At 38.6% G+C, this 13,217-nt stretch overlaps 1 protein-coding gene across 1 annotated transcript in view; it reads right to left on the minus strand.

Annotated features, from left to right (window-relative positions):
* The window catches only part of cdkl5 (cyclin-dependent kinase-like 5), a 36,962-nt gene extending 29,431 nt beyond the window's left edge, over window positions 1–7,531 (minus strand). The window contains exons 1-2 of the mRNA XM_039608768.1: window positions 7,441–7,531; window positions 3,685–3,719 (exon numbers count right to left, since the gene is read on the minus strand). Of these exons, the coding sequence (XP_039464702.1) occupies window positions 3,685–3,719; window positions 7,441–7,477 (72 nt within the window). The 5' untranslated portion in view covers window positions 7,478–7,531. The remainder of the gene's footprint in view (window positions 1–3,684; window positions 3,720–7,440) is intronic.
* Window positions 7,532–13,217: the final 5,686 nt, after the last annotated feature.

A 13,217-nucleotide genomic window follows, 5' to 3' on the forward strand; every position in this document is an offset into this window, starting at 1 on the left:
GTCTGCCTTTATTATTCCATCCACTGTTCCCGCAAAGCATGATGCTACTACCACCATGCTTGATAGTTGCTACAGTCTTCTTAGGCCTGAGATACTCACCTTTACTCTTGTCATTGTGTCCAAAAATTTCAGTCTTTGTCTCGTGTGACCATAAAATTTTCTTCAGAAGGTATTTGGCGTATCCATTTGAACAGCTGTGAATTTCAGTCGAGTTTAAAGGTGTCAATTTTGGAGCAGGGGCTTCTTTCTTCGTTGGCTTTACGGTGGACAGCGACACTGGTGTTTCAGCAGTTTCCAGTTCATAGCAGCCTTGAGACTCGATGATTCCTGGGTTGTTTTTGGACATCTGCACATTTCTTTTCATTGGAGGGTAAAAGTCTGGGTCCTCTTCCAGACCCTAGCGAAGTGTTGACACATCCAAATAACTTGTACTTATGTAAACTGTTTGAACTGAATTTCTTGGACTCTGTTGTTGTTTAGAAATGACTCAGAGACCTATAGTTCAGCCTGTATGTATACTTTTGTCCTTCAGCGCATTAGAGAAAGTCTAAATTGTTTTTTAAAGTCATTAAACATACAGCAACAACAATTATTCACCCTGGAAAAAAAACAATTTAAAGAAATCATCCAAATTTAAAAGTTACCATGACTTCTATGTCCATGTGTGTAAACTTCGGGCAGCAACTCTACGTTAATTTGAAAGCTATAGCTACATATTACTTTGCAAAACAGGACAGAATTTCATTAGAAGGGGTTAATGTACACAACTACCTTCTGTAAGTTTAAGCACATTTAGCTGCTAATTATGATCACGCAGCAAAAAGATTTGTTATTTCTGAAAGATGAAACAACAACCTGCTTCTTACTAACTGAATTAATAAGGCATTACATATGTCTTTGGTAAATTTGTTACATTTTTTTACCCTCAAAATTCACAGCATATAAGCAACATGCACAGCTAGCAGCGTGCAGTGCTGTCACTGTGACCTGCTCGCGCTTCTTGACCATTAAGCTATACTTGTTCTTGGTGCTAATAGAAAACAACAGAAACAATGCTGAATGGATATGCATGATGCCAAACCACAGAACTACGTGGGGGCCTTTCAGATTTGACAACATAAAAACTCTAATAAAGATAACTGACTGGACATGTTTAACATGACCAGTAGAGATAAGAGGTGCTAACTGAATGAATGTGTTAGCTTACTACTTTTTGCAGATAACTTTCAACAGCGTAGCAGCGATCATCATGCAAGTTTACCTAATGTTACATTGTGTAGGATGGGTCCAATAAAATCTATTAGATAATATCCTCCTGAGGCATGTCGTATATTCCAGTGAATTGTGGCATTAATTAAAAAATATACTGGTAACCACCAGTGCTACCCCCAAGCCTGCGAGCAGACACCTATATGGTATCACTTTCAAAATCCCATGTCGCCTCGTTCTCGAGTCATCGCATTCACAAACTTAGGTGTGTATGCCGCCCACCTGACATGGTGACAAAATACCCAGTCAGCCTTTAACAGATGAGGGTTAAAAGTCATATATGAGCTGGCATGCCCTCATATCCAACTGCACAACTCTTCTGTTTGGCCCACAAGCCCATGCAGAGAGTCTAAACACATGATGGCAGTAAGAGAAAAAGGAGAGTTTTGACCTGGTTGGGAAGGAAATGTTTTATTCCTAAAATTAATTCAAATATTACAAAACTGGCCCTTTGTATTTTGCCTCATTTCCTTTTGACTGGTTGGTATGCACATGCGAGCCTTATTAGAAGTCACACTGTGAAAATTTGTCCTTCGGCTGCAGGCGGTCTTTGCTTGCATGTGCACTAGTGTTTCCCAGAGCAGTTTTAATTCCAATAAATTTGGACTGAAGTCCAAAATTTCAACAGTGTAAAAAAGGTCTTTGAGCTTTGTTTGAGAATTCCTAATCATTACAAGTCAAAAAGACTAACAATGTAATTTAATCATTTTGATTTGGAAAGTTCTCACATGTTGAGAACATTCATTTACTTTCTAAACAGACTGTACAGAAACAAGTAATAGGACCATATAACAGCTAAAGATAAGCTTGAAACCGCACAGTTATATTAAGTAAGACACAGCTGGATGAGTCACACCTTCAGCCCTTTCATTCATGCATACAAAGTACATTAATGGCTCACATTTAATAACTTTGTTTTAAGAGTCACCGCTAGAATCCAACGTGATCTAACAATGTCTGTCAGAGAACATTCAAATTCATGCTTACAGCGTGACACAGTGAGTAAGCACCAAGTAAGTGATTCATATGAGGGTGCACATGTGCAAGTGGTGACATTAAAGTTTCTAATCTACCTTTAAGGTGGTTGTAATCATTCTTTCACTCTGAAGGGATTCCCTGTCTATTCATCCATCCCATCATCCGATAAATAAACCACTTTCTCCACTATTTTTTAGGACATAAATGCAATACTAACGGTTCCATCTGCCTCAGCTTTACCTTGTGTTTTATAACAATTGGCAAATGATAATAACTTGCATGATAAACACTTGCTTGGCATTGCAAGTATAAGTACCCTAGCATAAATAGCCTCACAGCTTTGAGATGTGCTTTTGGTGAGGCTGCAAATGTTGGTGTGCATGAGGTAAATTTTGCCATCTGCCAATGAGCACAGTGGTCTGTAGCTCAAAATTTGTGACCACGCACATTGTCTGCAAAACAAATGGACCAACTGTGGGTGTGTTAGAAAAGAGAAATGAACTTTATTTCGTTTTGCATTATAATTGCTCGCTGGTCGATTTTGTGCAATAGCAGAATCTTCAAAACTAAGCCATCAATAAATGTTCTCTATGAAAACAGCAGATCTGTTCCTTATTAAATGAATTAGACCTGTAAGTCTAAGCTGCGCTTATACAGCTTGTCTCCCTACTGTAAGCTACAGAAATATGGTTGTTAAAATACAGACCAGACATATGCTATATATGGAAAAAAGTAGTGGGCCACACAGTCTTTTAATCTTTCAGCTGTTTTCAGTCCCATTGTCACAGATGTATAAAATCCAGCACATAACCATGCAGTCTGGCTTTACAACCATTTGTGAAAGAATGATTCGTTCTACAGAGCTCACTGGTTGTAATTTCTTCCCTCCCTCAACTGTAAATGATAACATTGCAAAAGAGAAGTGTCTTAGAACCACTGCAGTGACAAAGGGTCAGACCACTGTGGAGTTACAGAGCGGGGTCACTGAATGCTGAGGTGCATAGTATGTAAAAGTTGCTAGTGCTCTGCAGACATCCAAACCTTCTCTGGCATTAACATCTGCACAAAACTGTGAGCCGGGAGCTTCACGGTATCTGTAACCATTACTGAGCAGCTAATGTGTAGGTGGCTCAGCACTTCTGTCTACATAGTATATCAACTTAGAGCCAAGCAAAGGATTTCCTCCATTACAGTATGCTTTTACAATGGGTTAAAACATGCTAGCTAACATTTCAAGGATGAAATAGGGATGAAATGGGAAATGTTGACATTGTAGTTTTCTGAGATATGCAGTATTTTAACCATCATACCAGTCACATTTGTTTCAATCTTCATCACCGTACGATTCTTCTCAGTGAAAGTTTGCCACCATCCAAACACTTTACATCACAATAAAACAAACCAGGCATACTGTAAGACTCAGAAATACTATCTTACCTTATGCCTGCACTTGAGCACCACTCCATATGCTCCTGGACAACAAGAAATAGAGAGAAAGATGCAAACGCTCAATAAAAAAGTGAGACTCAGATGTGGTGTTAAAGTTTTGACATCTTAATTATGCTTTGACCCCCAAACCTCAAACAAACAGGTTCATGAGAAAGAAGTACAGTAGGTGAGAACCACCAGAGAAACAGCAGTTAATAGGTGAGGCGGAGGCATGCATACTCGCTCTCCCACACACTCAACACACACTCACAGCTATACCTTTCACAAGTAATGCACACATACACCGTGTCCCTGTTCCTGTCTTTACTAAGACAGATGATTGTGTCAGTTTAACAAGACTCGGATGATGGCTGATATTTCAGAAGTCGAGTCTATGGCTCTGTCCTGCAAGGATGTCAGCTGGACTCGCATTTGCTAAAGTTAATTGTTTTCCACGTCTTTCCAAACTGCTCTTGTTGCCGTTCAGATCACATATGCAACGTAATGGGTTAGGTAATGCTGCTTGTCTTTCTGCCAGAATCGGTCTGTTTTTGTGGCAATGGCCTGATTTCTGTGCAGAGTTTTAGAGATTTTTATAGCTTCAGTCTTACGGAGAATGATGCCCTTTTCCCTTGACACCATCTGTCACTTAGCTTGCTTTCGGAGTTACTTTCAGTGTTTATTTTTTTTTCTTGTTTTTCTTTTTTTTGTGAAACGAAATTAAAAACAACAACAATTAAAACCTATTTTTTATAATGATATTTCTTACCATAAGATTTTTGATTCATTCAAATATATATTTATCTGTTTGCTATAGGGACAAGAAAGAGGTGCAGATATGAAGAGAAGCCTGTAGAAATATAGTTTGTCTTTACAGAAAAACTGTAAAAATGGTCTCTGTGGTAATATTTATGCAGTTCCAGAGTTTTACAAAGTTGATTTACTTACATGATAAAACAAACATTTTATCAATACACATAAATTGCTGGCAATAAATGGCACAGACCTCTCACAAGCGTGTGCATGAGTTACATGATTATGGAATTTAGAAGAGATGTGTTGCAAATTGTATTTTTTTTTTCAAAAACCCACTTAAGTTGTTTCATAATTCCTTTCTTACTTTTTTACTTTTTCCATGGACAAAGATAGGTGAGTGGTGCTAGTTAGAGCACTGAATGTCCCAGCAGTATTACGAGTACACGTACAAATGTGTTTCTTTGATAAATCACAGGAACATGAATGTGTAAATAAGCAGTAAGGAGAGGATGGTGACTCCTAAATAACATTCTTAAGAAAGATCCTTACTACATTCAAACTTGCTGTTTAGCTAACCGCATGCTAAAAGGAAACACTTAAAAAATATCAGAACCTAAAAATGCAGCAGTTGTTTAATCTGATCATTTTTTTTGATTCTCTGTAATGTTTGAAAAACATGTAGCAACTGTGAAGGAGATTTGTCTACAAAGAACAAAATGTTCTGAATTTGCTTTACCTCTGATTCGTGAGTATGACAAAAAATCTTCTTTATAGTTTTGCTGATTGAAGTTTACATCAATACACATAAATTGATGTAAACTTCAATTTACATTGAAGTTTACATCAATGTAAACTTCAATGTGTACATACATTAGTAATGTATGTACTAATTTACATACATTAGTATTAGGATGTATTTAGAGAAAAAAAAAGACACAATTTTACTGGAAGAAAAAGTTGAAACAATTTTTAGTGATAGCATACATTTAAAATACAGCAAACCCATTTGTGTCAATGTTGAAGAAAAATGGCAATACAATAAAAAAGCGAGTTCCCAGAGACAACAGTTAACTTTAATATATGCCACCAGGGTTACACTGTATATATAAAACATGCTCTGTGTAAAGTATGAAAAATGTGTACACACAGAGCTTTTAACATGAGAAAAAAAAAAACAGAAAACTGTGTGAAAACTGTTATTGCGGTTCTTTGTGTACATAACTTTTTGATAGATGTAGTAACGAGTGCTGGTGTAGATCACAGTTTGCGAGAATTACCAACAGCAGAATAAACACTTGGCTACTCTGTCTTCTCACATTAGAGTAAAGCAGGAATACATGTCCGTCCAGCTCAGTCAAATCAGCTGCAAATCACGCTGCTGGCTACAAGAAACAGAAGCTACACGGACTGCTAATTAAAGGGCGTTTGTGTGGCTCACTTAAGAGTCACTCACAGCTAAAAGTGCAATTTTATTTATTTTATTTATATAAACCTTAAAGAAAAGTACGATTAGGAATAAAAATAGCTGAATCAAGGATTAGCTTTTCAGAAGAAACAAGACTAATTTATGCTGTTGAAAATTTCACAAAGTTGATTTGCAAGAATTACTTACATGCATATTCAACATTTCAGCAATACTCATATGGTGCTGAAAAATGTGTGATTTCTACGATTTCTTAATAAGGCATTTTACATCCTCCAAGCTAAACACTTCCAACCAAAACCATACGCAGTGCTTTGCTCTTCTATAAGCAGGATGAGGTCTTTGTCAGATAGGCACTGCTAATTTTATCATAAACAGTAAAACAAGTGATTATATTAAATCATCTCATACTAACCATGAACAAAGTAAGGCTAGAGTAACACTGAAAGTTAGAACTACCTGTACATGGAAAATTTAGCGTATTATAGATTAAAGCAATATCAGTTTCATCAGCACTACAAATCAGTTCCTGCTCTTGAGCTTGGAGTGTTTTTTAATTCAATAAGTAATTTTAATTTAAACTAGATTTTCTAAGCAGTGCTTATGAAACTCAGCACTTCTTTCTGGCCAGGAAGGGGCTGATCCTACCCTTTGAACTAAAGGCTCTAGGCAAGGGAACCTATTGGCTATCATCTGATAACATTTTGGGGCTTCCGGAGTAGCCAGACTTTCTATCCCACATGAAAGTTGTCGTTTAGCAATGCAGACAAATTAAAAAAAAAATAAAAAAATCTAATTGAATAAAAATGTGCAATTCCTTGGACTGGCTGTTTACCTGTATGCAAACAACACCTTCTTAAACATGTTTGGTCTAAATAAAAATCTTGTCCCCGTGCCTGCAGATTCTGCATATTCATACTCATATTTCTGTCTGCTGCACCAAGACCAAGAAGGGTTGGACTGCACTGATGATGATGATAATCACACAGAATAGAAGCAACTGAAAGTGATTAAGGAATAAAAACAGAGACTGTTAGAGAAGATAAACTGAGCAGCAGAGGGGTGAGCATGCTTGACTGTTATCATACTGATTAAATTAGTGCTGTGGAAAGGATCCAAACACCAGGTATATGCAGGGGATGTTTTCAGTTTGCAAAACGGGAAAGAGCGAGGCTTCATGCTAAAACCTTTAAACGTGTTCTTATCAAACAGGCATACATGCAAACAAAAAACCCCAAAACAAAACAAAAAAACACCTGCCTATTTCACAATCCTGTTTCAAGATAAATATGGCGACCTAATGACCAAAGCTATTATTATAATGAATTAGACATTACTCCATGGGAGACTTCACCAAACTCTGAAGCTCACGCTCCCCTTTAAAATCTGCCTGTGCTCAAAAATGCTAAAGTAGGATACATACGCTCTGTCAACAGCTATGTGTGTAGGTTTCAGCTGTGCAGTGCAAGACACCTAAATCCCATTAAAATGTACACTGGTTATGACCCCAGTGTTACCAGCAACAGTACATAAAGTCTTCAAGTTTTAAAGCATGCAGTGAAATCTGCCGTGTAAAATCCACCCACCTTCGCCCACAATGCCAAGGACTTCAAACTTATTCATTACATCACCGAGAGTGAGGGCTCCTCCAGTGGGTGAAATGAGCTGCTCGGGTTTTTAGCGAGGAGACTCCTGCTTTGACCAGCCGGTGGAGTGAACTGTGGACTCCAGGAGGAACATTGCAAGCGTCTGACCACGGCCCATCTTCACTCCCTTTACACCATAGTGTCTCTCTTTCTCTCTCTCTGCCTCTTTTCTGGACTTTTTAAAAATATCTATTGTTATTGTAATTATTAGGTATCTGAGTCGAGTATTCAGATGTCCTTTGCGCTCCCTTTATTCCATGTCCTGATGTCCTTCTTCTACTTCCATCCAACACTGCATGCCGGCACACCTGGAAGACCAGAGACAAAAACAAAGATGCATTTAAATATGTTGTCAAAGGGTCCCTCTGAAGGTCCAAATATCCCATCATTCCTTGCACAGGGAGTTGCGTACTCTTAGTCTTCCTGACACAGACAGTGAATAAGTAGGACATGTAGATATACAAAAAGGCAACATTTCCTTGAGGACATGTTTAAATAATTCATGGCTTAAGCATGACTTCCACACAGACCCCATCTATTCTAATTAGCTATACATCAACACGGAGGATGCTGCAGGAAGCATGTCAACAACAACTGGAGACGGCCGTTAGATTTTGTATAGGTGCTCAGAAGATCCTCAGAGGAGGACTCCTCTGAGTGATCCCCTACCTTTTCCTCAACCGTCCCTACAAAAAAAAGGGATTTTTGCTATTTAATAAAGTTATTGACAGCCATTGGATGGAGTGCTTTAATATCCATGGTGCGAGGAGAATGAATCCTCTTTAATTTGCCTACAGCACTCGGCAACCATCAGCAGGTCAAAGTTTTCACTTATCCGATAAAACATCTCCGCACTTACTAAATGGGTTGGCACAAATTTGGTAACAAACAGTGATGCATCATATAGCCCACAGATTTCGGTCTGACTTTCCCTCTGGAGACACCAGCTGAGTGATGTTTGTGGTTTTCAGTGAAAGGTCTCTACTTGATTAACCATCACATTCTGTGTCGTCATTCGTGTTTCCTGTCATCGGCTCCCCCAAAATTTGTCAAGTACTTTATGTAATCCCAGAAAGCTGATTGTGTTCATCATTTTGGTGGGAGAAATGTTTCGTCACTCATCCAAGTGAGTGAGACTGAAGAAGTCACTTAGATGAGTGATTAAACGTTTCTCCCACTGAAAACACGACGTCCAGGTGAACACGATCAAGCTTTCTGGGATTTCCTTACGTGGATGATTGAGCATGCATCAAGATATTTTACATAACACCTAAATATTGCAAAACTATTCACAGCTTTTGTGTTTGGGCTAACAAGGAAGTGTTAACAAGGTAAACTGGATGTTGAACACAGTAAAAATGATACATTCTTGGTATTAGCAAGTTAACCCTCTGAGGTCTAAGTCATCACAACCCAAACAAGCAATAAGAATATGTAATTATGGTTTTTATTAAGTTGTTCTCCCAGTTTTAGCAATCACAGAACAAAGAAAATGATCATTCTAAATGACAAACATCAAAATCTACTCTCATTTTTTCCTCAAATAGGTCTGCTTTGTCTTTCTCCAAACTATAGCATTAGGGTAAGAGTTGGGTCATCATTACAACCTACAACTCAGCAATACCCTCTCAGGTGTGGTGTCAGACTTGAACTTAGCTCCGAGCACTCAATCACACAGCGTGACAACACCCAGATCATCTGAGGAATTATTGGGTGAAATTCAATCAAACGGGCTGCCTAGAAAAGCAGATGTATAAATTCACGTCTGTGTCGGGAGGATTTAGAACAATCCCGGTGACCTCTTGGGTTTTAAGCTAAAGGATCATTAGGTCAAAAACAGTTGTTTTACTTTCCAAAACCACTCTCACATCAGGAACAGTTACACTTTGTGAAGTGACTGCTGTCTCTGCAGATCTCTGAATCTGTCAAGCTGAGATGGTTGATGTGAAGATTTAACATTCTCCCTCTTTGCTTATATTTACCCCTCAATCTTTCTGTGAGGTTATTATACATCTATGTACAAGTAATATTGTTATTATTTTGTTTAAGCAAAGCAAAGAAAAAAAAAGCTCCAGAACAATTACATCTAAAGGCAGACTTTCTCTTGTCACACATCCAAAAACTGACCACGAATATTAAATGCCTCTTTTGTAATGTGAATGCTGTTGGACTGGAACCATCAAAGCTTCTCACAGTATCAGTCCAACTTCATTTGTATAACACTTGATTTATTCAGCAGTGCAAAAAAACACTTTAATGTTGACTTGGCTCATGTGCCTGTGTGGGCGTTTTCCTATGCAGTGTACGCTCCACACAGCTAAGTCTTTCCAGGGGAAGAGATAAGGTGGACGTTAAGGCCACCCATGGCTTGTCATTTAAGGACACTGGGTAGTGAATTAATTCGTAGTGCACATTTTAATAGATATACGCCAGCGACAAGAGTGACCTATGAGACATTAGAGCTCATACTTTAGGGAGGAAAATAAAATCTTAAAAATGGATACAGCATGCATTCGGTTTATTGATAAGCTGCTTCCTCTCCTTGCAAAACGAAATGGAAACAAGGTGAAAACATCACCGTGAAAGTCCAGAAAATACTGAATGAATATAGAATGGACGGCAGCACGACACTGCAACTGAGGCTCGCTGGAGTCTGCATGCAAAGAATACCTCGGCAATAAGTGAGTTTGGGAGTGTGAATTTAATAGGCAGGTGCGTGCGTCCGCGTGCACGAGACTATGTGTTTTTGCGTGAGGTGAGAGAGGGGGGTGGGGGGAGGATAGTAATGCTGCTCTCTCTGCACCGAAACTGCGTCTCTTTCGTCGCTGCGTTGCAGAGCGCACCACCATTCCATCGCTGTCCATTCTCTGTCGATTCTCAGCCTACACAGCAACCAGTGCATACATTATAACGGTCCACGTTCACGACAATGTTGCACAACAACATCCTCAATTTAAAAAAAAGCCTTCACTCATGAATCCGTGGTAAGACACCATTCCCAACACATACCAAAAATCAAATAAAATCCTAGGAGATAACGAGTAAAAACCTCGCAGCCCGTCCACCGTTTAAACCACGCGAAGGTTTACCTGCAGATGCGATGTGACGCCTGTACGAGGTGAGAAAGCTCAATCTGTGAAGCACGGAGCATCATGCCCATGAAAATGATGATGTGGGAAGACGAAGAAACATCATGTGGAGCGACAGGAGATGGAGGAGGGGGGGAACCCGGGCCTGTGCGTCGTGACACGATCAAATGTCCTACTCACTCAGTCTTTGGACGGACGGGAGACCGAATCCGCAGGCATAACGCCGATGACGGGGTGTCAATGTACCGTCAACAGTTCTTCAGAGGCTCCGCGTTCATAGCCTCAGCATCAGCTGGTTATAGCAGCAAAATCGTCATTCCTCTGAGCGGCGCTGCGCACAGCCAATAGAAACACGGACGTCTGCGCGTTCCAGCAGTGGTTTAAGATCCACAGCGAGCCGAGATAAAATAAAACTTTGGGATGGAAATGCAGTCCAGCGCACTGTTTGTTGAGCGTTTGATAAGCCCGGCGATCGTCTCCTTCCAGCAGCACGCAGATTTTTACACTGTTAATTACTGCTGCTGCCTCCCTCCCCTCCCCTTTGGTCAACCCATGTTGTGTCACTGATTAAAAATCTTCCTGCAGCTCCTCTCCACTCGCTCTCACCTACACCTCCCCTCCACCAATGCACTAATTGGCGAAATCGGTGTGAATCCACTGGACTCGCGGACACTGCATCGACCGGCTTCGTAATGAGAGCAGGTGTTAGAAAGATGGTGCACATTAAATGCTGCATTATTTTGTTTGTGTGTGACCCCCCCACCCCCTCCCCACACCTTCTGGTCTCGGTTTGACCTTCTCGAGTTCATTTTGGCAGGTGTGATTTATCTTTACTGAGATAATGTGTTTAACGTGTTCATAAGATAAATATTTTTTCAGTTTCTGTCCAGCAGCCATGAGGCGGAGAATAGTTTATGGACTAAGATAAATGCCATTAAGGCATGTCTTTATGTAAATACAAATATCAGCAAATAGGCTAAATGTACTTTAAAAAAAAATACTTACCTTTTTTGTCTGAGCAACATTTGTTATACTAAAAGTTAATGACTTATAAACCCCAGTTGTCCTTCTTCAGACTGAGATCTCTACCTGTGTCTGTATTGGATCATTTTGTCTGCCAGTGCATCACAGCTTGTGAGGTGATTGTTTATTAAAATCTAAACCTATTAGAGTACTTCCCAATGCAACAAGATACCACAATAATTATAGCACAAGGCTTGAGATTATTTCTAATTTTATGTAAAAGATGATATTACAATAAACTATTAAACTAAAACTAACAAACAGGTTTCTCTGTACTGTTATGTCTAAACTAAATCTGAATACGTAATAGCATCCAGGTAAATGGCCAGCTCATTTCTTTTGGTGCACAAAGAAGTAAGAGTGCAAACATGAAATCAGTTTAAAATGCCAGCCCTGCAGTTTGCTGCTGCAGCACTGTACATGTTGGTTTAACACATTAAATTGTTTTAGCACATTATGACTGGATGAGTAACCCCAGTCATTAACATGGGCTTCATTACTGTGGAGAAAGATGACATTTGAATTACTTTGTTGCTGACCAAGTGTGAGTTTCAAACAGCACAGTTTTATACATGTTTTAATGGACAGTAGCCAACTGACTATTAGGTTACGTGTTGTGTGGTGTCATTTGGTTGGTGAATGTGCATAACCATTTTACAAAGGAAAAAAAAAACACTTTCCCACTTGGATTTCATGCCACAATTACTATGATAGAGAAAAGTAATTACTGTTCTGAGATTTGAAAGAGTTTGTTTTCTGCCACAGTGTCACAACTGGAGGGGATCTTAACCTATAACCACTGCCATGTGACAATATTTCTAGACTATTCTGTAGTTATCTTTTAAATGTGTCGTTGTGTTACATAACTAATGCATTTAACTGAAATACTGTACACAAAACACATTTCAGGAACCTTAGTTGAGTATTTCTTTTACTCTATACTACTTTGGATGTTTATTCCATTACATTTCAGGTGGAAACAGTTCATTCATTACTCCTATATAGTGTGGTGCTGTAATAGTCACTGATTAAATAAATGGAGAAAGAAAGAAAAAGGAAAATATACCAGAATTAACCCAAAAGACGTTTTTATACCCATGAAATTATAAAAAAAAACAACAAAAAAGTGACAAATGTTCAATTAGCATTATTACAAATACTTTTTACACAAAATAATACAACATGCAAAATGTTACCTAATTATATTGGTTACAATCAATTAAAATGCATTTTTATAAAACTGAACTGTTTGAAACTGATACATTGTTACAACTGAAGTGACAAAGCAAATAAAATGAACTCCTTCTCAACCAGCCATGATTATATCAGCTTTGATAATATACCACAAATCACATCATTGTCATTTGCTGATTTTACTATTTAAAATGCATGATTTTCGGGAAAGCGCATTTATAGTTTTACATGATGTAACTGCTCTGTTGTTACTGTAACACAGATTACGTGTCTGTTTTTTCAGTTAATTTAATTTATTGATAAAAACATTTTTTTTTCATTATTAACACAATTTACCTTACGCTACATTGCATGTCATCTCTATTCTCATCACCTCCTGCGTGATAATTAGCATGTCACAATAAAAAATAC

The sequence above is a fragment of the Oreochromis aureus genome, linkage group 1, assembly GCF_013358895.1.
Source record: "Oreochromis aureus strain Israel breed Guangdong linkage group 1, ZZ_aureus, whole genome shotgun sequence".
NCBI classification, from domain to species: domain Eukaryota; kingdom Metazoa; phylum Chordata; class Actinopteri; order Cichliformes; family Cichlidae; genus Oreochromis; species Oreochromis aureus.